Source organism: Mobula birostris, chromosome 10 (genome assembly GCF_030028105.1).
Source record: "Mobula birostris isolate sMobBir1 chromosome 10, sMobBir1.hap1, whole genome shotgun sequence".
Classification (NCBI taxonomy): Eukaryota; Metazoa; Chordata; class Chondrichthyes; order Myliobatiformes; family Myliobatidae; genus Mobula; species Mobula birostris.
The window spans coordinates 51,657,817-51,685,809 of NC_092379.1; the positions used below are offsets into that span (position 1 = coordinate 51,657,817).

The 27,993-nt window shown below is 45.9% G+C and overlaps 2 protein-coding genes across 2 annotated transcripts in view; one reads left to right on the top strand and one right to left on the bottom strand.

Moving 5' to 3' along the window:
- LOC140204017 (uncharacterized) lies at positions 1–27,466 on the top strand. Its single transcript, XM_072270240.1, has 3 exons — positions 1–180; positions 19,005–19,199; positions 24,986–27,466. The coding sequence occupies exons 2-3, from the start codon at positions 19,090–19,092 to the stop codon at positions 25,905–25,907; spliced, it is 1,032 nt and encodes a 343-aa protein (XP_072126341.1). The 5' UTR covers positions 1–180; positions 19,005–19,089; the 3' UTR covers positions 25,908–27,466.
- LOC140203998 (uncharacterized) overlaps positions 1–27,993 on the bottom strand; it is a 79,648-nt gene that overhangs the window by 5,498 nt on the left and 46,157 nt on the right. The window lies entirely within an intron of this gene.

Sequence of the window (27,993 nt, forward strand, 5' to 3'; positions counted from 1 at the left end):
TGTTCGCAAACTTGCATTTAAACAGCGCCTGTCTCTATTTTACGGCTTCCTCGCTGCTTTCTGGTCTTATTGTCACCAAGACCTTCTCTTGTCCCTTTCACGCTCTCCTGTCCATTCTGCTCGCAGCGCCAGTTGTGTGAAATCAGGTTCGGTGAGCGGGGCAGAAGACACTCGCTACCGGTAAGTTAATTACCTCGTTTACAGGGCAAGACAAATAATAAACAGTTAATCAAGTTACAAATCATTACCTACAGTGTACGCACAGGCCCTCACTGCACCGCTATTCTCGCGTCATCGGTCACAAGCTAGTTAGTGGTGACCCAGAAAGCAAAAGAGACCGACTGCTGGATTCATGTTCGGCCGGCGTTGTGGCACCAAACGGCGGTCAGCGGAAGGGCTGCAAAGCTCCTTAAACGGGTCACTCCCCAGCTAACAAGGAGGATGAAAATGCACTGGGTTCCAGAGTGGAACAAAAAAAATAGCAACACAGACAAAATGCTGGAGGAACAGGAAATGAATAAATAGTGGAAAGGAAGGGGAAAGACGACAGGATAAAAGGGTGGGGCGGGAAGGAGGATAGAGAGAAAGTGATGGGTGAACCCAGGTGGGTAGGAAAGGTAAAGGGCTGGAGGTAAGTGAATCCGATAGGCGAGGAGAGCGGAGGATAGGGGCAGGAGGACGGGAACCAGAGAGAAGTAATAGGCAGGAGAAAAGAGGTAAAAAACCAGAGTGGGGGATAGAAGAAAAGGAAAAAGGGAGCAATTTTTTTTACCAGATGTTAAAATCAATATTTATGCCATCAGGTTGGAGGCTATGCAGACAGAATTTAAGGTGTTCCTCCACCCTGCGAGTGAGTGCATCCTGACACAGTAGGAGGCCATGGACCGATATGTCGGTTTGGGAATTGGAATTAAAATGTTTGGCCTCCGGGAAGTTCTGATTTTGGCGGAGGGAGCGGAGGTGCTTGACAAAGCGATCCTCCAGTATACTATGGGTCTCACCGATGGCCACTTGGGGAGCATTGTCACAATAAGCGAGCCCAGTGGATTCGCAGGGTGAAGTGTTGCCTCACCTGGAAGGACTGTTTGGGGCCCCCTGTGGAGGTGAGGGAGTGGGCAGGTGTAACACTTAGGCTCAAGGGGGATTAGCGCTAGGAACAAATGGACAAGGGAATTGCAGAGGGTGCGATCACTGTGGGAAGTGGGGAGGAGGGGGAGGTAAAAATACAGTTGCAAGTAAAAGTTTATGACCCCTTTGCAATGACCTGGTTTTCTGTATTAATTACTGTTAAAATGTGGTCAGATCTTCACCTGTCAAAAAAATAGACAAACACAATCTGCCTAAACGAATAACACACAAACAATTGTACTTTTCATGTCTTTATTAAATACATCGTTTAATCATTCACAGTCCAGTCTGGAAAAAGTATGTGAACCCTTGTATTTAACAACCGGTAGAACTACTTTAGCAGAAATAACCATCAATAAACGTTTCCTGTAGCTGCTGATTAGATGTGCACAATGGCAAAGAGGAATTTTAGACTATTCCTTCATACAAAACTGTTTCAGTTCATCAATATTTCTGGGATACTTTGCATGAAAAGCCCTCTTCAGGCCATGCCACAGCATCTTTAATTGGATTATGGTTTGGACTCTGACTTGGCCATTCAAAAACACAAATTTTCTTCTTTTTATACCATTCTGTTGTTTTGTGTTTCAGATTATTGTCTTGTGCATCATCCAACTTCCATTAAAATTCTGGTGACAGATCACTACCCTGACATTCTCCTGTAAAATGTCTTGATACAATTTTGAATTTATAGAAACATAGAAAACATACAGGCCCTTCGACCCACAAAGCTGTGCTGAACATGTCCCTACCTTAGAACTACCTAGCCTTTGCCCATAGCCCTCTATTCTTCTAAGCTCCATGTCGCCATCCAGGAGTCTCTTAAAAGACCCTATCGTTTCCGCCTCCACCAATGCCGCCAGCAGCCCATTCCACGCACTCACCACTCTCTGCGTTTAAAATAAAATCTTACCACTGATATCTCCTCTGTACCAGCTTTCAAGAACTTTAAAACTATGCCCTCTCGTACTAGCCAATTCAGCCCTGGGGAAAAGCCTCTGACTATCCACATTATCTTGTACACCTCTATCAGGTCACCTCTCATCCTCCGTCGCTCCAAAGAGTTCACTCAACCTGTTTTCATAAGGGGTTCACTCAACCTGTTCCCCAATCCAGACAACATCCTCGTAAATCTCCTGTGCACCCTTTCTATGGTTTCCATGTCCTTCCTGTAGTGAGGCGACCAGAACTGAGCACAGTACTCCAAGTGGGATCTGACCAGGGTCCTATATAGCTGCAACGTTACCTCTTGGCTCTTAAACTCAATCCCACGATTGATGAAGGCCAATGCACTGTATGCCTTCTTAACCACAGAGTCAACCTGTGTAGCAGCTTTGAGTGTCCTATGGACTTGGACCCCAAGATCCCTCTGATCCTCCACACTGCCAAGAGTCTTACCATCAATGCTATATTCTGCCATCATATTTGACCTACCAAAATAAACCACCTCACCTTATCTGGGTTGAACTCCATCTGCCACTTCTCAGCCCAGTTTTGCATCCTATCAATGTCCCGTTGTACCCTCTGACAGCCCTCCACACTATGCACAACACACCCAACCTTTGTATCATCAGCAAATTTACTAACCCAACCCTCCACTTCCTCATCCAGGTCATTTTTAAAAATCACAAAGAGTAGGGGTCCCGGAACAGATCCCTGAGGCACACCACTGGTCACTGGCCCCCATGCAGAATATGACCGTCTACAACCACTCTTTGTCTTCTGTGGGAAAACCAGTTCTGAATCCACAAAGCAATGTCCCCTTGGATCCCATGCCTCCTTACTTTCTCAATAAGCCTTGCATAGGGTACCTTATCAAATGCCTTGCTGAAATCCATATACGCTACATCTACTGTTCTCCCTCCATCAATGTGTTTAGTCACATCCTCAAAAAATTCAATCAGGCTCATAAGGCACAACCTGCCCTTGACAAAGCCACGCTGACTATTCCTAATCATATCATGCCTCTCCAAATGTTCATAAATCCTGCCTCTCAGGATCTTCTCCATCAACTTACCAACCATTAAAGTAAGACTCACTGGCCTATAATTTCCTGGGATATCTCTACTCCCTTTCTTGAATAAGGGAACAACATCCGCAACCCTCCAATCCTCCGGAACCTCTCCCGTCCTCATTGATGATGCAAATATCAATGCCAGAGGCTCAGTAATCTACTCCCCCGCTTCCCACAATAGCCTGGGGTATATCTCGTCCGGTCCCGGTGACATATCCAACTTGATGCTTTCCAAAAGCTCCTGCACGTCCTCTTTCTTAATATCTACATTCTCAAGCTTTTCAGTCCACTGCAAGTCATCCCTACAATCGCCAATATGCTTTTCTGTAGTGAATACTGAAGCGAAGTATTCATTAAGTATCTCTGCTATCTCCTCTGGTTCCATACACACTTTGTATACACACTTCATTGTTCCCTCAATGATTGCAGGTTGTCCAGGCTCTGACACAGCAAAGCAGCCCCAAACCATGATGCTTCACAGTTGGGATGAGGTGTTGGTGTGTAGTGCCCTTTTCCCCCCAAACATAGCAGTGTGCATTTCTGTCAAAAAGTTCAACTTTTATCTCCTCTGTCCACAGAATGTTATTCCAGAAGTGTTGCGGTATTTGCAAACTTGAGATTTACAGCAATGTTTTTTTTGGAGAGTAGTGGTTTCTTTCATGGTGTCCTTCCATGAACATCTTTCTCGTATTTTCTTATAGTGGACACGTGAACAGAGACTTTAGCAAGTTCTAGAGATTTCTGCAGGTCTTTTGCTGTTACCGTTGCGTTTTTTTTCCACCTCCTTCGGTATTGCACGTTGTGTTCTTGGTGTGAACTTTGTAGGACGCCGACTCCTGGGGAGAGTAGCAACAGTACTGACTTTCCTCCATTTGTAGACTATTTCTCTTACTGTGGACTGATGAACACTCAGGTCTTTAGAAATGCTTTTGTAGCCTTTTCCAGCTTCATGCGTCTCTACAATTCTTCTAAAGTCCTCTGAATGTTGTTTTAATTGAGGCATGGTGCACATAAACAGATCTTTCTTGAGAAGAAGAAGATCTGTCAGTAACCTATAACCATATAACAGTTACAGCACAGAAACAGGCCATCTCGGCCCTTCTAGCCTGTGCCGAACTCTTACTCTCACCTAGTCCCACCGACCTGCACTCAGCCCATAACCCTCCATTCCTTTCCTGTCCATATACCTATCCAATTTAACTTTAAATGACAACATTGAACTTGCCTCAACCACTTCTGCTGGAAGCTCGTTCCACACAGCTACCACTCTCTGAGTAAAAAAGTTCCCCTCATGTTACTCCTAAACTTTTGCCCTTTTAACTCTCAACTCTTAACCTGATCTTGAGTGTCTTATAGGGCAGGGCATCTCTACAGCCCACACCTCCAATCTCATCTCATTGGTTGGAACACCTGACTCCAAATAGGTTTTGGATGAGGCGTTACCCCACAGGTTCACATAGTTTTTGAACCTAGACTGTGATTGTTTAAAAAGTTTACTCAGTATTGCCAAGAAGACGTACAATTCTTTGTTTGTTATTAGTTTAGGCCAGTTCTGTTTGTCTATCATTCATTTTAGATGAAGATCCAACCACACATTTTGCAAAACAAAAAACAGGTCATTGCAAAGGGTTCACAACTGTATGTTTACTGGGAGCATCCCTTTGGAAATGGCAGAAGTCGTGGAGGATGGTGTATGGGATGCAGAGATTCATGTGGTGGTAGGCAAGGACAGAGGAATTCTTATCACTGTTAAGGCTGTGGAAAGATGGGATGAGCCCAGATGATCGGAAAATGTATTTGAGGGCAGCGTCAGTAGTGGAGGGAAGGAAATAGTGGGAACAGATATGATGGGAGGCAATGGAACTGAGTAAAAGGTATAGCATTCGTACAGGAGATAGGGTGGGAGGAGATATAATCAAGATATCCATGGGAATTGTTAGGTTTATAAAAGATGTTGGTTGACAGTTTGTCTCCAGGTCGAGAAAGGGGAAGGAGGTGTCAGAAATGGACCGAGTGAATATAAGGGTGGGGTGGAAGTTAGAGGCAAAGTTGATGAAATTGATGAGCTCAGCACGGGTGCATGAAGCAGCACCAATGCAGTCGTCAATGTAGCGGAGGAAGAGTTGGGCGGTATTATTGGGGAAGGCTTTGAACAGACTGTCCTACGTAGACAGCAGAGAGGCAGGCACAGCTGGGGTCCATGTGGGTGCACCTGGCTACCTTCGAGTCTGGAGAAAATGGGAAGAGCTGAAGGGAAAATAAAGGGTGAAGGCCGGCTCTGCCAGATGGAGAAGGGTGGTGGTGGAGGGGAATTGGTTGGTTCATTCATTAAGAAAGAAGCAGAGAGTTTTGAGGCCTTCTTGATGGGGATATATGTGTGCATGGACTGAACATCCATGGTGAAATGAAGTTGGCAAGTTCAGGGAATTGAAAGTTGTGGAGGAAATCGAGAGCATGAGAAGTGGGTGGATTAGGTGGCAGGGGACTGAGCCAAGGGGCATAGAATGGATTTGAGGTATGAGGACACGGGTACAGTGGGGCAGGAGCAGGCAGAGACAATAGGCCTACCCAGACGGTCAGGTTTGTGGATCTTTGGTAGGAGTTAGAGGCAAGCAGTGCAGGGTTAAGGAAATGGAATTTGGTGGCAGTGGATCCGAGTTCTCCAGAGTGGAAGGGGTCAGTGATGGCGGAGGAGACTATTTTCTGATAGTCTGGAGAGGGGTCCTCTTCGAGGAGTAGGTATGAGGAGGTGCCTGAGAGTTGCCACCCGGCCTTAGCAAGGTAGAGGTCAGTGAACCACACTACCACAACACCCCTTTTGTCAGCGTGTTTGAAGGTGAGGGTGGCACTGGTGTGGAGAGAGTGGGGGGCAGTGTGCTCAGAGGGGGTAAGGTTCGAGGATTAGAGAGGAGTGCTGAAGTCAAGATGGTTGACGTCTTGTTGGCAATTCAAGATGCAAAGATCCAGAGCGAGGTGTCTGTGAAGAGGAGAAGGGGTGAATAGAGGAGAAGGAGGTCATCAGTGTGTGGAGTGGAATTCTTGCCAAAATTAAGGATGTAAACATAGTGGTGCTTTTGCATAAGGGGGAAGATGAAAGAAATAATTTAAAAAGTCTATTCGATCTGTTACATACCCCATGACTGGGTTGCCAAACCAGCAGAAATGGAACGCTCATTGGAGTCTGTGATTACTAGGACCTAATAAAGTTTTATTAAAGAAATAAGTAATACAGTACACTAATCACAAGGATATAAATGTAACAGGCTAGCAATGATAGTATACACATATACACAGAAATAGGGTAATAGGAGTCAACCAAGCTCTATCGCAGTCTAGGGGTAAAATGATCAGTCTTAAGTGAAGCAGAGTTCAGTTCAGTTTAGTGCAGTTCGAAGTAATCGCTGTTGTTGTACCGATGGGGGGGGGGGGGTGGAGAGAGAGAGAGAGATGCAGTTGGTTTCGGGCAGACTTTTTGATGTCTTTTGATCCCGCTGTGGTCACCGACTGTGACCCCTCTGTTCCGGATACAATCGTTCTTCCATGGTGAACCTGGCACCCAGGCAAGGGTGGACACACACCCCAGGTTCCCATCGATCGTACGTTTACACCCTGTGAGCCTCTGACCAATTCCCTCAAACTGGTCATCCAAACTCCCACCAACTTGTGGGGGCACACTGCTCTTTCCAGGGTCTTGTGGCATGTCATGCCTTAGCAAACCTGTTCTTTTTATCCCCCTGCTGGGGTATCACCTGTCCATCAAACTTCAAACAGTTCAGGTTCAAAGCAGACGGTCTGTCAATATCTGAATTGTGTTTCTTTCTCATTAATCTCTCTCTTCTCGCTTATTAGCATTTTGAATGTTTCTCCATTGTCTTCAGTTATCTCTCTCATTAGCATCATCCGTCCGGTAGCTCTGCTTGGTGTCACACATGACACTCCCACCCTTAAAAGGATTTTTACTGGTGTAAAAATTATGGGCATGAATGCACATTATAAGATACACACTAATTTACAGGTAGTCATCAGCTATTCGGCTAATACAGAGAACTTTAAGTTTTAACACCTTGACAGACAATCAGCAATCGCATTGTCAGTTCCTTTTATATGTTTTATCTTAATATCAAATTCCTGTAATACCAGGCTCCAACTTAATAAGCATTTGTTTTTATCCTTCATTGTGGCCAAAAACACTAATGGATTGTGATCAGTGTAAATTATCAATGGTTTCCGTGCCAGACAAATATAAACCTCAAAACGTTGTAATGCCAGTATGATTGCCAGTTATTCCTTCTCCACAGTGGAATAATTTCTCTGATGGACATTAAACTTCTTAGAAAAATAAGCCACTGGGTGGTCAATCTCCTCTTTGTCTGTCTGCGACAGCACTGCCCCTGCTGCTTCATCGCTAGCATCTGTTGCTAGGGAGAAGGGTTTTGAAAAGTCAGGCGCATTCAATATAGGGTGGTGACACAGAATCGCCTTCAGACTCTCGAAGGCTTGTTGACAAAGGTCGTTCCACACAAACTTCACATTCTTCGGCAACAGCTTAGTAAGAGGGAGGGTAGTATCCGCAAAGTTTTTGCAAAACTTCCGATAGTACCCCACCATCCCCAAGAACCTTCTCAGGGCTCTCTTGTCCGTCGGGATGGGAACTTCAGAGATAGCCTGCATCGGTGCCAGCTGCCCCTGTCCTACCACATACCCCAGATAAGTGACCTTAGCGCGGCCGAACTCACTTTTCGCGAGGTTCACTGTCAGGTTGGCTTCAGACAGCCGTTTAAACAGTTCCTCTACCGCCACAATGTGCTCCTCCCATGTGTCACTCCAGACCACTAAATCGTTAATATACACTTCTGCGTTCTTTAACTTCTTTATCACTGAATTAATCATCCTTTGGAAGGTCCCTGGGGCGTTCTTCATGCCAAAAGGTAAAACATTATACTCGTATAACCCGGATGGAGTGACAAGTGCTGAGATTTCTCTAGCCTGGTCGGTTAAAGGAACGCACCAGTACCCTTTCAGCAAATCGATCTTGGTGATGTACGTAGCTCTCCCCACTTTATCGATGCAATCGTCTACCCTTGGGATGGGGTAAGCATCAGTTTTTGTGATGGTGTTCACCTTTCTGTGATCTGTACAGAATCGTATGCTCCCATCTGGTTTCGGGACAACCACACAGGGAGAAGCCCATTCCGATTTGGATGGCCTAATAATACCTGTGGCTAGCATGTGTTCAATTTCTTTCTCCACTAGCTTGCCCTTCTCCAAGTTCATCCTATAGGGGTGTTGCTTAATAGGCTGGTCTGATGTGAGAACAACATCATGCACCGTCCCTTTGCATCACCTTGGGACATCCGGACATACGCCTGCGTGCCGGTTAATTAGCTTTATCAGCGGCTCGCTCTGTTCGGGGGTTGAGTGAGAGACCTTATCAGCAAAGTTGGCCAAAACAATAAAGTTCTCCAACCTGGTCGGCACCATATTTATCTTTTCAAGATGGGTTTTCCCCTTATCATTTGGCACCCCAGCCTCATTTATTTTTGTGATAACACTGACTAGATCTGCTTTCTGATCGTGGTAAGCTTTTAACCTATTAATATGCATTAATATGCATTAACTGTGTCAGCTTACGTCTACAATACTCAATAATATCCTTCTTCATGTTCGGCCAGTAAAATTTCATAATTCTATCGACTGTTTTCTTCACCCCAAAATGTCCACTGAGGGGTATCTTGTGGGGCAGGTTAAAAATCTCGTCCCTATAAATTTTCGGCACTACCACCTCGTGTACCACTCCCCACTCCTTATCTGCAGGCACGGTACTTGGTCTCCACTTCCTCATCAGTACTCCCTCCTTCACATAATAGCCCACTGGTTCCTTTTTTTATTTCTGCTTCGGAGAGAGCTGTCTCCGTCAAAACCGTCAGCTCCTCGTCTCGTTCCTGTGCCTGTATAAATTCCTTCCTCACTAAAGATAAATCTACCTCAACTCCCTCACTTCCTTCCACTCCACTATGCTCCTTCTTCTCACTTTCTAACCCCTCTTGGTACAAGGCTGGTAAAAACGTCTCAGCTAAATCTACATTCGCTTCGGCAGCCTTTCTGGACATGCGCTGAGTCACTGCGCAAGCGGGATAAACCTGTGAATCCATGGGCGGGTCCTCAGTCCTGGCAGGCTTGCTTGTCAGCTTTACTGCTGGGTACACATCTCCACCTGCAAGGTCGTTACCGAGTAAGACCTCCAGTCTTCCATCGGTAATTCGGGCCTCACCACTATCGTGATCGGTCCGGAGACCAAGTCACTTTTTAGGTGTATCTGGTGCAAAGGTACTGCTTCAGTCCCTTTCCCAATGCCTTTTATCACACTGACCTCCCCAGTCTCGGTCTCTGCACTAAAGTCTAACACCCTCCTTAAGATCAGTGACTGACAAGCCCCAGTATCTCTCCAGACCCGTACAGGAACTGGGTTTAACCCCTCCTTCACAGACACCAATCCGGCTGAGATAAACCTCTCGCGCCCTTCCTGAACTTTATCAGACCTCTTCTCTCCTAGTGATTTGTTTGCCGGCTCAATACAGCCCAGCCAGTCGGAGTCGTTTTTCCTTTCCCCGTCTCCTTCTTTGGGGCAAAATACCTGGACGCAATGTGACCGGCTTTCCCACAATTATAACAGACGACCCCAGGAGTCTTCCTACCAAACTGCTTCCTGTCTTCCTTATCCTTCTCACTAGTTCCCGGCTTACTTTTTGGCTTTTCCGGCGGACTTTCTCTGCCCTCTCGACTACCCTTGTGGTAGCTTTTACTTGGGGTAAACTTCGCTTTGCGTGTTAACGCGTACTTATCTGCTAACTTAGCAGTTGCGGCTAAGGTTTCTGCCTCTTTCTCATCTAGATAGGGCCTCATACCTTCAGGGACACAACCTTTAAATTGCTCAATCAGTATTAGCTGTAGCAGTCTGTCATAATCCCCATTGACCCCTTTCGAGGCGCACCAACGCTCACAATACATCTGCATCTCACAGGCAAACTCTAAGTACGTGCGGTCCCATTGCTTCCTCACATTCCGGAACCTCTGCCGGTATGCCTCCGGGACCAACTCATAAATCCTGAGTATCGCCTCTTTCAACACATCATACCTCTGGGCCTCTTCTGCTGCCAATGCCGAGTAAGCTTGCTGAGCCTTCCCCTTAAGTACACTCTGAAGCAAAACAGCCCACTTATCCCTCGGCCAGTCCTGACTTGCAGCGACTTTTCAAAATGTAGAAAGTACTGATCAACATCGGTATCATCAAATGGGGGAACCAACCTAACCTCCTGGGTCGCCCTGAACCCTCCACCTTGGTTTGGCATTTGGCCCCTCTCTAGCATCATCCTTAACTTCTCCAGCTCAAACTCCCTTTCCTTCTGCTTCTCCCTCTCTTCCCGTTCTAGCTGCCGTACTCGGAACTCATGCTCGAGTCTTCACTTTTCCATCTGCACCTGTACTGCTTCTCCACCAGGTTTGCTCATAGACACAACCTCCAGCTCCCCGTGGGGAAACATACCTTTAGATACATAATGCTCAACGATAGCTCTGTGCATCTCCGCTCTCCTCATTGTCGGCTTCCCCTTAAAAAGATTCAACCATTTTGCAACAGTCGCCAATTCTGATTCCCTGGCACCCTCTAATGCCTCCAAGGTTGGCGCCTTTAGAAATTCCTCAATCTCCATTTCTGCTGTTTGCCCTCTTTTTTTTCTTTTGGGAATTTTTAACCCAATCAATTTACCCAGTCCCAACTTTGGCATTCAGAATCCCGGACAAGATCCCCACTTATGTTACGTACCAGCAGAAATGGAATGCTCATTGGAGTCTGTGATTACTAGGAACTAATAAAGTTTTATTAAAGAAATAAGTAATACAGTACACTAATCGCAAGGATATAATGTAACAGGTTAGCAATGATAATACACACGTATACACAGAAATAGGGTAATAGGAATCAACCAAGCTTTATCGCAGTCTAGGGGTAAAATGATCAGTCTTAAGTGAAGCAGAGTTCAGTTCAGTTTAGTGCAGTTCGAAGTAATCGCTGTTGTTGTACCGTTGGGGAGAGTGAGAGATGCAGTTGGTTTCGGGCAGACCTTTTGATGTCTTCTCACCCTGCTGTGGTCATCGACTGTGACCCCTCCGTTCCGGATACGATCGTTCTTCCGTGGTGAACCCGGCACCCAGGCAAGGGTGGACACACACCCCAGGTTCCCACCGATCGTACATTTACACCCTGTGAGCCTCTGACCAATTCCCGCGAACCGGACCTCCAAACTCCCACCAACTCGTGGGTGCACACTGCTCTTTCCAGGGTCTCGTGGCGTGTCGTACCTTAGCAAACCTGCTCTTTTTATCCCCCTGCTGGGGTATCACCTGTCCATCAAACTTCAAACAGTTCAGGTTCAAAGCAAACGGTCTGTCAATATCTGAATTATGTTTCTTTCTCGTTAATCTCTCTCTTCTCTCTTATTAGCATTTTGAATGTTTCTCCATTGTCTTCCGTTATCTCTCTCATTAGCATCATCCGCCCGGTAGCTCTACTTGGTGTCACACATGACAGATCACTGTGACAGCAAAGTTGGGATCAGGAAAAGACGGGACGGCATTTATACAAAGTTCAGGGGATGGTGAGAACACAACTGGGTATAACAGGAGGGAGGAAGTTATACTTGATGATGACGAGGCCTTGGCCTGTCAGGGTCGAACACAGATGTTCTGTCCTACCTGTCTACATACAGAGGCCGGGGCAGTACAACATGGAGAGCAAGCTGCTGCCCCTCTCCGTGCATCTGATGAATCCAAAGGAATGGCAGAGACCGATACAGTTTGGTACTAGCAGCCTCGCTGGATTTAACCAATCAGCATTGAATTCAATGTAGGACTGCCTTAGGGACTCCAGCTCCGGATTTTTCCCTTGGGGTCTTACCCATTTAACAAACTAGGTTGAATAGTTACTTATTTGGAATTAATATGACAGGCATTTGTAATGGAGTTGTCAAGAAGCAATGCAGCATATATTGTTTGAATGCAATTCCCCTGAGGTGAAGAGGAAACATCTCGTTGCTAAATTGAAATCTTTGGGACATGGAATATTTGTTAGGATATCACTGACATCATAGTGTATGTAAGTGATTTGACTTTCTGAAAAGCTTGATTAGATGTTTTGATATTTGAGGGGTTTTTTTGGGATGAGGAATTGAGTGGGTACACTTCCTGTATCTTTGCTCCACACTCCAACTTGGTAGGTGTCGATAACACACCTTGTGTTGGTCTGCCAGTCCTTATTAAACTTTACAAGAAGAAGGTTCTGTGGGGAGTGAAGTGTATGAGGGACAGTTGCTTGTACAAGGGCAGGAACAGAAAGTCCCAGAAACGGTTTGTGGAATCCCTGTGACAACCTGATAAACCACAGAGAGCCCAGTTTCAGACCAGCTTGCTAACCACCTGTGAATGTATGGATCTGTATTCCCGCTTTGGGATGCTGATGGCCAGGGACAATGTGTTCCCTCGGTCGCTACATGGCTGATGAGCTAACGGGGCGGAGGGAACAGATAGTGTCAGGGTCACGGAGTTTCCCTTACCTGGCTAGCCGGGGTCACCCATGTACCTGGAGAGTTTGCACTGGATTAGTTATCGAACTGTTGATCGGGTGAGCTCCTGCTGGAGATCTGCCGCCAGCGGGCGAAACAAAACTAATGTGTCAGTTAGGAAAGTGTGCGGGAACACGGGTTTCGGACTCCGATAGAGAACCGAAACAAGACCAGTCGAGGAATCAGGCAATTGGAGAATCTCTCAGGACACACAGATGGACCCAAAGTTATCGAGGGCACTGTGGCTGCGGAAATTGCGACTTCCACTCGGGACCCACAGGTGATGACACCCGCTGTGCTCTGCTCACCGCGGCTCAGACACCGGAGTGCGTTCGGGTGATGGCGGCTCAGAATAAAACGGCAACCAGGGTCAACATCGGTAGCTTCGGACTTGAGGGCGAACTGGCATAAAACCCGAAACTGGTCAGATAAACTAGCGGAAAGGGTCAGTTTGGTGCATTTAATGGTTCCATGACGTCAGAGAGCTACAGAGTAGATGCATGCCATTTGGCCATTCGAATTCCAAAGTTGTACTTATCCAAATTTTTTCTTAAATGTTGCAATCAAACCAGCATCCACCACTTCCGTTGGTAGCTCGTTCCACACTCTCGAAATCCCTCTGAGTGAAGTTGTTCCTCTCATGTTCCCCTTAAGAATTTCACCTTTCACCCTTAACCCATGACCCCCAGCTTTGTCTCAACTAACCTCAGTGGAAAATGCCTGCTTACATTTACCCCATCTGTATCTCTCATAATTTTGTATACCTCTATCCAATCTCCCCTCATTTTCTGACAATCCAGGGAATAAAAGTCCTGACCTATTAAATTTCCTTATAGCTTGGGTCCTCAGAACCCAGCAACTTCTTTGTAAACTTTCTCTGTACACTTTCCATCTTATTGATGAAAGATACCAGATAAATTGTAAATCAGCAGATCCTGGGCACGAAGGATGGTTGGGAAATTGAAGATGCTGTGGTGGGTTGTTTCAGAGAGCGTTTTCCCAGGGACAGACACCGGAGGGGTCAAGTTCAGAGGAGAGAGGAGGATCTTGATGGAGAGTGGTGCAAAAAAATATAGAAACAAGGAAATGGACTTTTGCACTAGAACTCCCAAGTTCCTTTGCACCTCCAAAATCTAGATGCTCTTTCCATTTACAAATAGTCTACATCTTCCTCCTACCGAAATGCATGATAATGCAGGAATGGTCTCCTTTGGTTCTTTAATGCCAGCACATGCTCTCCTAAATCAAAATTGCTCAGATTGCTTTGAGCTGGTACTTGCTGGAGTTCAGAAGAATGATGGGGAATCTCATTGAAACTTATCAGATATTGAAAGGCCTATATAGAATGGACGTGGATGGGATGTTTTCTGTATTGGGGGAGTCGAGGATGAGAGACCACAAACTCAGAATCCAAGAACATCCCTTTGGAACAGAAGTGATCAAATGATGGATCAGAATCGATGGCCAATTGTCACCCCTCAGCCTATATCCCAGGAAAAGAAGCTACAGGTCATCCAGCCTCTCCTGATAACTCATGCCCTCCGGATCCCTTAACATCACCATTAATTTTACATTTCACTGGTTTTGATTTAAGTACACTGTCTGCTGCCTCTGTCTAATGTCTGTCATGATCAGACAGTATCAGGTTGTATCAGGCAGCATCTGCACAGAAAGATCCCTCCAACAGTATCAAGATAATTGGTCAGAACTTCGGCTGTTGCAGTTGCTGAAATGATAGCCCCAAGTCCCTGTGGGCAGAGTTTGTTGATCATGTTTGGAAAGGTTCCCACCCTGAGGGCATCCCAATGTTCAATGTTGAATAGCCAATGATGAATTTGGAACGAGAGGTCAGAGGGATACATTAATTCAATGGAATTTTAAATAGGGTTCTGGTCCAGTTAGCCCTGGCTACAATACTTAACATGATATTTACAGAAGGGCCTTGAGGCAAATTCACTATAACATGGGATTTACTGGAGCAGACAGATGAAAACTGTTTCCTCTGGAAGTTTGGGCTTCAGTTCTCTGTCCTGGTAAATGTTTAGATTCTGGATCTGCTGATATTTTCTCTTTTGGCACTTGACATCCAGTTGTTGGACCTGGATTGTATTTCCTGGCTGTATTTGTACAGTTCACACATCCCAATCAGTCTGCCTGCCTTTCCCAATGCAATTGGCGGACTAGGAAGATGTTCTGGTTTGAATAGACCCAATGGTCGCCAACCTACCCAGAATCCTCTACACTCTAGGAACCTGTCTTTCTGTCTAAAGTGATGTGGGTTTCACCATCAGCTGTCTCACGGTGAAACCAGGTCTGGGTATAACCATATAACATATAACCATATAACAATTACAGCACGGAAACAGGCCATCTCGGCCCTTCTAGTCCGTGCCAAACTCTTACTGTCACCTAGTCCCACCGACCTGCACTCAGCCCATAACCCTCCATCCCTTTCCTGTCCATATAGCTGTCCAATTTAACTTTAAACGACAACATCGAACCTGCTTCAACCACTTCTGCTGGAAGCTCATTCCACACAGCTACCACTCTCTGAGTAAAGAAGTTCCCCCTCATGTTACCTCTAAACTTTTGCCCTTTAATTCTAAACTCATGTCCTCTTGTTTGAATCTCCCCCACTCTCGATGGAAAAAGCCTATCCACGTCAACCCTATCTATTCCCCCTCATAATTTTAAATACCTCTATCAAGTCCCCCGTCAACCTTCTATGTTCCAAAGAATAAAGACCCAACTTGTTCAACCTTTCTCTGTAACTTAGGTGATGAAATCCAGGTAACATTGTAGTAAATCTCCTCTGTACTCTCTCAATTTTATTGACATCTTTCCTGTAATTCGGTGACCAGAACTGTACACAGTATTCCAAATTTGGCCTCACCAATGCCTTGTACAATTTCAACATTACATCCCAACTCCTATACTCAATGCTCTGATTTATAAAGGCCAGCATACCAAAAGCTTTCTTCACCATCCTATCCACATGAGATTCCACCTTCAGGGAACTATGCACCATTATTCCTAGATCCCTCTGTTCGACTGCATTCTTCAGTGCCCTACCATTTACCATGTATGTCCTATTTTGATTAGTATGCCCCAGTGTGGCTGCCCACGGTATTACTAGAGACTGCATCAGTTCCCTCCCATCAGCGGACTGCTGCTTGGTGCCAAGTGTGTTGATTAAAGTCACAACCTGATGTCCCACTCCTATCTGGTCCTGTGTTCCGCAGTGTCCCTCCACCCAGGGAGTGAACAAACGCTGTTGTGTTCCTGCCTCATTCTCTTCAAGAACTTGATGAGTTCAGGAGCTGCTCAGTTTATGATGTTGGGTCAAGGCTCACGTCGTGTTGATAGGAGCTTTCAGAGGCCCAGGAGCTCCTGGACCTGGTCACCATGGAAAGTACTTAAAAGTTTTTAAAGTTTTCCTTTTGCAGACTAAGACAAAGTTCAAAGTAGATTTTATTGTCAAAGTACGTTGATGTCACCAAATACAGCTCCAAGATTCAGTTTCTGGGGGGCATACTTAACAAATCTAGAGAGTAGTAACTATAACAGGATCAAGGAAAGGCTGCCCAACTCTGGCATTCAACCAGAGCGCAGAAGACAAAAAGACTGTGCAAATGTAAATATAAATAAATAGCAATAAATAACGAGAACATTAGATGAAGAGTCCTTGGAAGTGAGTTCGTTGGTTGTCGAAACATTTCAATGATGGGATAAGCGAAGTTATCCTCTTTGTTCAAGAGATTGATGGTTGAAGGGTTGTAACGATTCTCGAATGTGGTGATGAAAGTCCTGAGGCTCTTGTATCTTCTACCTGATGGCAGCAGTGAGAGAAGAGCATGGCCTGGGTGGTGAGGGTCCCTGACAATGGGTGCTGCTTTTCTATGACAGCATTTCATGTAGATGTGCTCACGGTTGGGAGGGCTTTACCTGTGAGGGACTGGGCCGTATTCACTATTTTTGTAGGATTTCCTGTTCAAGGGCATTGGTGTTTCCATGTCAGGCTGTGATACAGCCAGCCATACACGTCTATAGAAGTTTGTCAGAGTTTTAGGTGTCATGCCAATTCTTCGCATATGCTTAAGGAAGTAGAGGTGCTGCATGCTTTCTTTGCAATTGCTGGGCCAAGGGCAGGAACTCTGAAATAGTAATAGCTGGAAATTTAAAGTTGGTAATCCTCTCAATCTCTGATCCTCTGATGAGGACTGGCTCATGGACCTTTGCCTTCACTCTCATGAAGTCTATAACCAGTCCCTTAGTCTTGCCGACATTCAGTGAGAGGTTGTTGTTATGACACTAGTCGGCCAGATTTCCAGTCTCCCCCCTGTATGTTGATTCATCACCACCTTTGGTTCGGCCCACAACAGTGGTGTTGTCAGCAAACTTGAATATGGCATTGGAGCTGTGCTTAGTCTCAAGTGTAAAGTGAGTAGAGCAGGGGGCTAAGAACACAGCCCTGTGATGCACCTGTACTGATTGAGATTGTGGAGTAGATGTTGATGCCAATCTGAACTGATGAGGGTCTGTAAGTGAGGAAATCCAGGATCCAATTGCCCAAGGAGGTACTCAGGCCAATGCCTTTGAGCTTATTGATTAGTTTTGAGGGGATGATGGTATTAAATGCAGAGCTGTAGTTGATGAAGAGCGTCCTGATGTATCCCCCTTTGCTGTCCAGATGATCCAGGATTGAGTGAAGAGCCAACGAGGTGGCTTCTGCTGCCCTGGTAGACAAATCGGAGCGGATCCAAGTCTGCACTCTGGCAAGAGCTGATACGTTTCATCACCAACCTCACAAAATACTTCATCACTGCAGCTGAGCGGTAGTCGTTGAGGCAGGCCACCACGCTCTTCTTGGGCACCAGTATAATTGAAGGCTGCTTGAAGTGAGAGGGTAAAGATCTCAGTGAACCCACCAGCCAGTTGATCAGCACAAGTGGCCAGGTACCTCGTCTGGTTGAGTTGCTTACCTTGGGTTCACCATCCTGAAGGCAGCTTGAGAGACTGAAATCATGGTATCATTGGGGTATGTGTGAGTTTGTGATGGTTCCTCCATGTTTTTACAGTCAAAGTGAGCATCAAGGCATTGAGATTGTCTACAAGTGAAGCACAGCTGTCTCCAATGTCATTACATTTAAATTCAAGAGGTGACATCATTTAAATCCTACCACAGCTATCGGGATGGACTGTTTCTTGTTTGCAGACAGCAGCATACAGTACTGCTAACGTGTGATCATAGTCCATCGTATGTAATCTGTGGTCAGGATCACAGAGAACTCCCTTGGTAAATTGAACGGCTTGCATTTCACCATTAGATGTTTGGAGTTGGGGGAGCACAAGTTCAACAAAACAGCCACATCAGAGCACTAACAAGAGTTTATCATAAAACACACATCTCATCCTTTTGCCTTTCCCGAATCAGTAGTTTGGTCCATTCTATAAATCGAGAATCCTTCTGGTTTGACTGCTGAATCTGAGGAGCCCAGAGAAAGCCACGTTTCAATAAAGCATGCAGTTGTGCATTCTCTCAGTTGTCTCCGATACAGTAGGCTTGCCTTCAGGTCTCCAGTTTTGTTCTTTAGTGACTGTACGTTTGCCAATAAGACGCTGGGTAGAGGGGGCCTCATCCCTCGGCGTTTCAGCTGGCTTGGAGACTCGCCACCCCTCTCCTGTCCTGCATTCAGCCATGGCAGTGAACCTTTTAAAGGTGCCAGCCCTGTCTGGTCTGAGTTCTTCAGTCGACTGTGAGATATGAAGAAAAGTCTGTAGCTTGGAGGGAAATTATGTGCTGCACATTGCAGTAAAAGTAATTCACAAGAAGGATATTTAAGAGGATTTTGGAACAAATTTCTGCAGCCCACAGAACGCCACCAATGATCACCAGTACCATCTTGATCTTGAGTGAGAACAGGTACAGAGGATATTCAGAGCCCGAGCTGAATCTGTCTTTCAAACGGTAAGGCTGCAGGGAGTGTGAGAGATGCGGAATAAAGTTCCGGGAGAGAAGATTATGAAAGACAAGCTCACTAACAGTTTGTGTCCGTACTGATCTGTGTCCAGTAAAGACCTTTGCAATGCTCAGGAGTTAACAGGGGTGGGTGCAACAGGTGAAGACGGGGTCACGGGGTTTACCTGGTGTGAGCAGGCAGAGTCAATGTCCCCGCTATAGTTGGACACTGAAAATCCTGTATTGTTTATAGAAACTTCTAATGGGGTAAACTCTTGTTCTCAAGGTCTACCACCGAGGAAAAGAATGGAGCCAGTGTCCCAGCCAACAGATGCCATGAGAGGGAAACGGATGCCACAGGAATAGAGAGAATGGGCGACTGGGGGAGCTCGTGGGACACGTCATCTGATCCAAAGTTGTCAGGGGTGCTGAGGCCGCAGGTCGTACTGCAGAGATTACAACTTCCACCTGGGAAACACAGGTAATGAAAGACATGCTGGGCTCTGTTTACACAGTTTAGACATTGGAACGTGTCAGGTCTTGGTGGCTCAAAACAAAATGTCACCGTGGGTCAACATTAACCATTTCAGATTCCAAGCCGGTGGAGTTTATTGTCCTGTGGACAAGTGCATGTCTGTACAGGTGTAATGACAAACGTACAGCAGCATCACAGTACCTGGTATCATATAGGTAACATTCACAAGGAAAACAGAAATTAAATATGAATTGTAGCAAATTTCTACCAGAAAAGTCACAAATAGAACAAAAGTGAATTTTAATGCAAAGTAGTCTGTGTTACCAGACAGGTAATTAGGGTTGTGCTGGTTGGTTCAAGAACCCAATGGTGAAAGGGAAGTAGCTGTTCTTGATCCCGGTCATGTGGGACTTCAGGCTTCTGTACCTCCTGCCTGATGGTAGATGGTTGACTTGATGGTGAATTGGCACAAATCCCAGAACCTAATTGCATTAAACGAGGAGGGACAGTTAGTGAGAGATTGCAGTTCATGGGTTCCACTGCACTCCATTCACTCTGCTATTGTAGTCTGGCAAACCTGTCTGAGGCCAGAGGTCAGCTCTCTGACACCTCTTCTTACTTGCCACTGAATTAGACCCCAGTCTCCCATACCATCACTGACCTGATCCCCTCTGGAGATCTCCACTCTGCAGTTTTCATCCTCATTGTCCTCCAGCCCCCGCCCTGCCCATTTCTACCCTCTACTCCTGATTCATAGACCGAATCTCCCCAGCTGGCCATCATTTCTGCTGACTCCTGCCCCACTGAAACTGTAACCTTATATCTCAGTTGCATTTTGTTCCACTGGTTTAGTACTTTCTGACCCACGTCCATGTCACCACTTCAGCAACGTTCAGTTCCCTGGCCTCGATTCTTTTCACCATGAATGTCTTGTCCCTGTACACTTTTATCCCATCATCTGAAGAAGACATTGGCTCTCCCCATTTTTATTCAGGGTAACAGACCCGATGATTGCCCCCCTCCATCTGGCAGAACTGGTACCTATGCTCAACAACCTTGCTTTTTGGCCCCTCTCTCTTTCTCAGAACCAAAGGTGTAGCCACGAGCACTGTCACTGGCCCCAGGTATGCCTGATTTTTCACTGTCTCTGTGGAGCGATCCATGTTCCATGCCCGGGCACCAGTGCTCCAGAACTTTCTCTGCTGCATTGGGAATTGTGTTGGTGCTGCTCTCTGCACCAGCGCAGTGCTTGTCAATTCCTCAACTTCACCATCAGCTTCCACCCTACGCTAGATTCACCTGGTCCATCTCTGACACCGCTCTCATCTTTCCTTATCTCTTTACCTTCATCTTGGGAGACAGATCTTCTCTGAACTTCCGCAAAGCCATTGACTACATCTCTTCCCATCCAGCCTTGTGTGAGGATGCAATTCCCTTTCCCAATTCATCTCCAAAGTTTAGAAGGGTGGTGGTGGTTGTGGGGGGGGGGGGGCGGTGATATTATTGAAATCTCTTTAATGTCAAAAGCCCTAGAGAGTGTACATCGATAAGATGTTTCCATTGTGGGAGCGTCTAGGACCAGAGGGCTCAGCCTCAGAATAGAAGGGCATCTGTTTACAATAGAGATGAGGAGGGATTTCTTTAACCAGAGGATGGTGAATCTGTGGAATTCATTACCACACACTGCTGTGGGGGCCAAGTCATGAGGTACAGTGGTATGCAAAAGTTTGGGTATCAAAATTTCTGTTACTGTGAATAGGTAAGCGAGTAAAAAATGAACTGATTTCCAAAAGGCATAAAGTTAAAGATGACACATTTCTTTAATATTTTAAGCAAGAAAACATTTTATTTTCATCTTTTACAGTTTCAAAATAACAAAAAAGAAAAGGGCCCCAAGCAGAAGTTTGGGCACCCTGCATGGTCAGTAACACCCCCTTTGGCAAGTATCACAGCTTGTAAACACTTTTTGTAGCCAGCTAAGAGTCTTTTAATTCTTGTTTGGGGGATTTTCGCCCATGCTTCCTTGCAGAAGGCTTCTAGTTCTGTGAGATTATTGGGCCGTCTCGCATGCACTGCTCTTTTGATGTCTATCCACAGATTCTTGATGATGTTTAGGTCGGGGGACTGTGAGGGCCATGGCAAAACCTTCAGCTTGTGCCTCTTGAGGTAGTCCATTGTGGATTTTGAGGAGTGTCTAAGATTATTATCTTGTTGTAGAAGCCATCCTCTTGTCATCTTTGGCTTTTTTACAGACAGTGTGATGTTTGCTTCCAGAATTTGCTGGTATTTAATTGAATTCATTCTTCCCTCTACCAGTAAATATTTCCCGTGCCACTGGCTGCAACACAAGCCCAAAGCATGATCGAGTTTATGTGCTTAACAGTTGGAGAGGGGTTCTTTTCATGAAATTCTGCACCCTTTTTTCTCCAAACATACCTTTGCTCATTGTGGCCAAAAAGTTCTATTTTAACTTCAGCAGTTCACAGGACTTGTTTCCAAAATGCATCAGGCTTGTTTAGGTGTTCCTTTGAACCTTTTGAATCGTCATAGTCACAATCATACTTTATTGATCCCGGGGGAAATTGGTTTTCGTTACAGTTGCACCATAAATAATTAAATAGTAATATGTAAATTATGCCAGGAAATAAGTCCAGGACCAGCCTATTGGCTCAGGGTGTCTGACCCTCCAAGGGAGGAGTTGTAAAGTTTGATGGCCACAGGCAGGAATGACTTCCTATCACGCTCTGTGTTGCATCTCGGTGGAATGAGTCTCTGGCTGAATGTACTCCTGTGCCCAACCAGTACATTATGTAGTGGATGGGAGACATTGTCCAAGATGGCATGCAACTTGGACAGCATCCTCTTTTCAGACACCACCGTCAGAGAGTCCAGTTCCATCCCCACAACATCACTGGCATTACGAATGAGTTTGTTGATTCTGTTGGTGTCTGCTACCCTCAGCCTGTTGCCCCAGCACACAACAGCAAACATGATCGCACTGGCCACCACAGACTCATAGAACATCCTCAGCATCGTCCGGCAGATGTTAAAGGACCTCAGTCTCCTCAGGAAATAGAGGCGGCTCTGACCCTTCTTGTAGACAGCCTCAGTGTTCTTTGACCAGTCCAATTTATTGTCAATTCATATATAATCCTCCACCATGTCCACACTGACCCCCTGGATGGAAACAGGGGTCACCGGTACCTTAGCTCTCCTCAGGTCTACCACCAGCTCCTTAGTCTTTTTCACATCAAGCAGCAGATAATTCTGCTCACACCATGTGACAAAGTTTCCTACCGTAGCCCTGTACTCAGCCTCATCTCCCTTGCTGATGCATCCAACTTATGGCAGAGTCATCAGAAAACTTCTGAAGATGACAAGACTCTGTGCAGTAGTTGAATAGAACAGACGGTGTGATGAATCTGTGGCTAGACCTCAAAAGAGCAGTGCATGCTAGACGGCCCAAGAATCTCACAGAACTAGAAGCCTTTGGCAAGGAAGAAAGGGCGAAAATCCCCCAAACAAGAATTGAAAGACTCTTAGCTGGCTACAGAAAGCGTTTACAAGCTGTGATACTTGTCAAAGGGGGTGTTACTAAGTACTGCCATGCAGGGTGCCCAAACATTTGCTTCGGGCCCTTTTCCTTTTTTGTTATTTTGAAACTGTAAAAGATGGAAATAAAAAAAGTTTTCTTGCTTAAAATATTAAAGAAATGTATCATCTTTAACTTTATGCCTTTTAGAAATCAGTTAATCTTTTACTCGTTTAGCTATTCAGAGTAACAGAAATTTTGACCGGGAATGCCCAAACTTTTGCTTGCCACTGTATATGTAAAGTGGAGTTGATAGATTTGTGATTAGTAAAGGTTTCAAATGTTATGGGGAGAAGACAGGAGAATGAAGTTGGGCGGGATATAAATCAGCCATGGTGGAATAGTGGAGTGGACTCAGAGCTGGCTGGCCTCATTCAGCTCCTGTGTATGATGGTCTTCCCTGTATCTGTTCTAATGATGAGGCTTTGTTTCCACTCCAGCATGTCTGAGATCTCTTAATTTGTCAGAATATCACTTCCCAGTTTCATGCATGATTCCCATTCTCCTCTTCTCTCCCCCCGCCCCCCATCTGCCCAGGAAAGAGAAACAATTCTTACTCTACCCCTTCCTCTCTCCCACCTTCAGACCCTCTTATAATGGTCATCTCCGCTCTTTCTGTCCAGATCTGAAAAGTCAACTGGATGCTGCCTGACTTGCTGAGGCCCTGCAGCTTTCTGTGTTGATTTAGTGGTCAGAGATATTGGAAAAGGTATAACATTGGCTGTTCGGTTACTACAGAAACATCAGGATGAGTCAAGCACCAGCCACAGTGAAATGGAGATTCGAAGTGGCAGTGAGAGGTTTCTGAGTGAGTTCCTAGGAATGGGAATGGGGAGGGCCCAAATTTGGTTGGGTGGATGGTGTGGGGAGGTTTTGAGGGGTGGGGGTGATATGCACAGAGGGTGGAACAAGGAAGTGATCAAAGTTGATGAAGGAAGTGGCAGCTGGAGGGGCTGGCCATAAATATTGGCTGGGGAATTTGTATGTGGAGAAGTACAGAGGGAGAAACAGGGAGACAGAGAAATAATAGCTGTGCTGTAGGCTGAGATCACCAAAGATGAAACCCTCAGCTTTATCAGCTCCGTCCCCACCCAGACACCTCCACGTCTTCCGGGAGAGGCAGAGTGCAGTGTGGGCCTGACCAGGAGACAAGCTCCCTTCCCCGAAGGACATTGGGTTCAAATGAGTTTGCTGCCAAATATGCCACGATGCAATGAAATTCCTTGCATGTAGGTGACAGAGTGAACGGTGTCCATGGTTATATAAACACAGTGAGGAGCGGAAAATAACAGGTTGGTGGAAAGTTCAGCAGTGCCACCTGACCAAGTGCAAACAGAAATGATCCAGAGCCAATAGCGGAACAACTGAGAACGTGGGACCCCCTCCGGGAAGGGGATGTGAGAGAGTTGACTGGTTCAGGAGTCTGACAGCAGTGGGGAAGAAGCTGTTCTTGAGCCTGGTGGTCCGGGATTTCAAACTCCTGTAACTTGTCCAGGGAGATAGCAGAGAGGGAATGGCCAGAGTGGCAGGCATCCTTGATGAGACTGGAACAAGAACAGGCCCTTTGGTGCACAATGTTGTGTTGGAGTAATTAATGTAGTAATTAAATGCCTAACTCAACTCATCCCTTCTGCCCACCAATTGTCCCTATCCCTCCATTCTCAGCATATTCATGAGCCTTTATAAGGGCCTCATGCACACCTCTGTCGTATTTGTTTCCTCCATCACCCCAGCAGTGAATTCCAGGCACCCACCAGTCTGAAAATAATCTGCTCCACATCTCTGCTTTGAACTTGCACTTTAAATTCCCGTCCTCCACTCTCAGACATTTTGACCTTGGGACAGGCTGTCGACTCTATCTATGACTTACATAATCTTATTGAGCTCCATTGAGTCTCACCTCGACCTCCACAATGAGAGATGGTGTCCTCCATAGCCCTATCTTTCCTGCATGAGGTATAGATTGACTGGGAGGCTGGTGATGATGTGGGCCATTACTGATGGCTTAAAGCTCTCCATTATGGTCAAAGTTAGAGTCACTGGTCAGTAGTCACTGAGACTGGTCACTTAATTTGCCCAGGGAAAGTGAACCAGTTGGACCTTATCATGTTCCACTGATACTCAATTTTCCAAATTTCACAATCATCTTTATCTTTCTCTCTCTCTCTCTCTCTCTTTCTGTTCTAAATACATTTCACAGGGTCTCTGCAATGAACGGAATTTCAAACCAAACAACACGTCAGGATTCTGAATGTGGACGAGGCTTCAGCCAGGCATCTGGACAGTTGAGAGGCCAGGATAGTCAAACCAGAGAGAAACGGTGGGAATGTGGGGAATGTGGGAAGGGATTTGATTACCCATGCCTTCTGGAAATTCATTACCGCAGTCACACCGGGGAGAGGCCATTCATCTGCCCCGTGTGTGGGAAAGGATTCCCGCATTCGTCCCACCTGGGGAAGCATCGCCGCATTCACACCGGTCAGAGGCCATTTACCTGCACTGTGTGTGGGAAAGGATTCTCTGATTCATCCAGTTTGAGGAAGCATCAACGCGTTCACACTGGGGAGAGGCCATATATCTGCTCAACGTGTGGAAAAGGATTCTCTCAGGCAACCAGCTTGAGGTACCACAAGCGAGTCCACACCAGGGAGCGGCCATTTATCTGCCCTCTGTGTGGGAAAGATTTCTCACACTCCTCCAACCTGTGGAACCATAAGCGCATTCACATCGCTGAGAGGCCATTTACCTGCTCTGTGTGTGGGAAAGGATTCACTCATTCCTCCAGTCTGAGAAGACATCAGCATGTTCACACTGGGGAGAAGCCATTTGTCTGCTCTGTGTGTGGGAAGGGGTTCAGCCAAACATCAAATCTGAAGAATCACAAACGTGTTCACACGGGGGAGAGGCCATTTGTCTGCTCTGTGTGTGGGAAAGGATTCTCTCATTCCACCAACTTGAGGAAACACAAGCGAGTTCACTCTGGGGAGAAGCCGTTTGCCTGCTCTGTGTGTGGAGAGGGATTCACTGAATCTAACAAGCTAGTGACACACCAGCAAGTTCACTGCAAGGAGGGGTGTTCCCCTGTAGATAGGGGAAAGGATTCTGTGGGTCAGACTTCATAAGGACACACCAAGGAACCACTTACCCACACCAAGTGCGGGTAGGATCCACTCAGTCCGCTGCTTTGCGGAATCACCAATGTGTTCACAGGTCACTGCAGGAGCTGGATTCCCCTGTTGTTCCTGATAATTATATCCAGGACTGGATCCAGATCATTGTCCCAGTCTGAATTGACTCTGCTGATGTTTACAGCCACTGTAACTGGGACTGTCCTTGCTGTTTCAGTGGGAGCGTACAGCAGGATGGGGCTGACTGTCAATACCACCAACACAGAAGTGGTTTGCCAATGGAATACCAGTGTCCCACCCACTCTATCTGCCGTCACTGTTGGTGATGAAAAGCTGTCAGTAGTGCCATCTTTCAAACATCTGGGGAGCATTCTCTCTGAGGATAGCGGCATTGACGACGACATCCAGAGCCGCATTAAACAGGCATCAGCTGCCTTTGGCGTAGAGTCTTTCAAAACAGGAGCCTTCATCCCAAACGTTCTGTGTCACCACCCTCCTTTATAGCTGTGAAGCTTGGGTAACCTACAGCCGTCACATCAAGTCCTTGGAGCGCTTCCACATAAGCTGCCTCCAGCGCATCCTGGGAATTACCTGGCGTGAGCGGGTGCCTCACACTGAAATACTTGTAAAGACCAACTGCAGAAGTATTGAGGCCATGATCACCCAGCGTCAGCTGCAGTGGCTGGGGCATGTGATAAGGATGCCCCCATGTCGGCTACCCTGCAGAGTGTTATAAAGCCAGCTACATCATGGTCAACGCTCAGCTGGAGGGCCGAAGAAGCGCTATAAGGATCAGATGAAGAATGCTTTAAGGAAGTGCAAGATCGGACCCGAGGACCCAGAGGATGTTGCTGCTGACCGTACCACTTGGCGTCAGCTGTGTAGGGACAGGGTTTGTATTCTGAAGATGGAAAGAACAACCAGAGGACAGCAGAAGAGAGCCAGGAGAAATGCAGCCATGGTTTCCACCAGTACCACATATACATGTCCCACCTGCAATAGAGCTCGTGGGTCCAGGATAGGAATGTATGGTCATCAAAGATCTCACCGTTAAAGGAGTGGAGGTTGTCATCGGATTTCGATGGACAACCAAAGAGAAAGAAAGAAGAAACTGGGATAGACTTTTGACCTTCTTGGTAACAATGATTAAATGTCTTGAAAACGTGCTTTGTCTATTTAATGGCTGGTGTTGTAGCTCTCCAAAATATTGATATATTTTATGGCTTTTATTGAAGATTACTAACAGACAGAAGCTATTAAAGTTTCAGCTGGAAACACCATCTGAACTGGGAAGGGAAATATAGTAGCTTGTTTAAATTGCAGGGATAGTTGCGGAGGGGTGGACATGACGAAAGGAACAACTGTAAGAGGCTGCCATGGGGATCAGGGTCTCCTGGTGTGTTTGCTGATGGACACAGTTGGAAGTTTATAATACAAACGCAGGTTGAAAATGACTATTTGGCCCATCAATGATTCTGATAGTTATGTCCTGGAATTATTTCTGATTTGTGTTGTCTTGGAATCTTAAATGTCTTTACCAATAAAGGACATATCAACCTCTGTATAAATGTACCCAAATGACTTGACCCTCCTCAGCCACCTGTGGCAACGATTCCACAGATTCGCCACAAAGTCCTCCTCATCTGTTCTGAAGGGGCATCCTTGTTTTCTGAGGCGGTGCTCTCTGCTCCTAGACTCTCCCAGTACTGAAAACATCCTGTCCATGACCAGTCTCTCCAGACTTTTCAATATTTGGCAGGTCTCTGTTACATACGTGGGTAACAACCAAAGAAAAGAATGGCTCTTTTGTGCAAGAATGTTTATTTGGTGCATGAAAAAAAACCAAACCTACAAAAATTAGCAAAATGAAAACTGCCAATATTTACAAAAATATATCTAACAGAAAACACCATTACAACTACATGCTATTTTCAGTGTGAACTCATTGTCTCTCACTGCTGAAAGCAATCCACCTCATTTTTTTTTCGGCACCAGGCCATAACATCTTTAATTACCCACAAAATTAACAAGACCACTCATGATTGAGAATATAATGCACTCCACAATGTAGTTACAATCA

Bases quoted from the DNA above. Each gene is read 5' to 3' on its own strand.
- LOC140204017 (XM_072270240.1), top strand. From the start codon at position 19,090: ATGGGCGACTGGGGGAGCTCGTGGGACACGTCATCTGATCCAAAGTTG. The intron at 19,200-24,985 runs GTAATGAAAGAC...TACATTTCACAG, and splicing joins CTTCCACCTGGGAAACACAG to GGTCTCTGCAATGAACGGAA.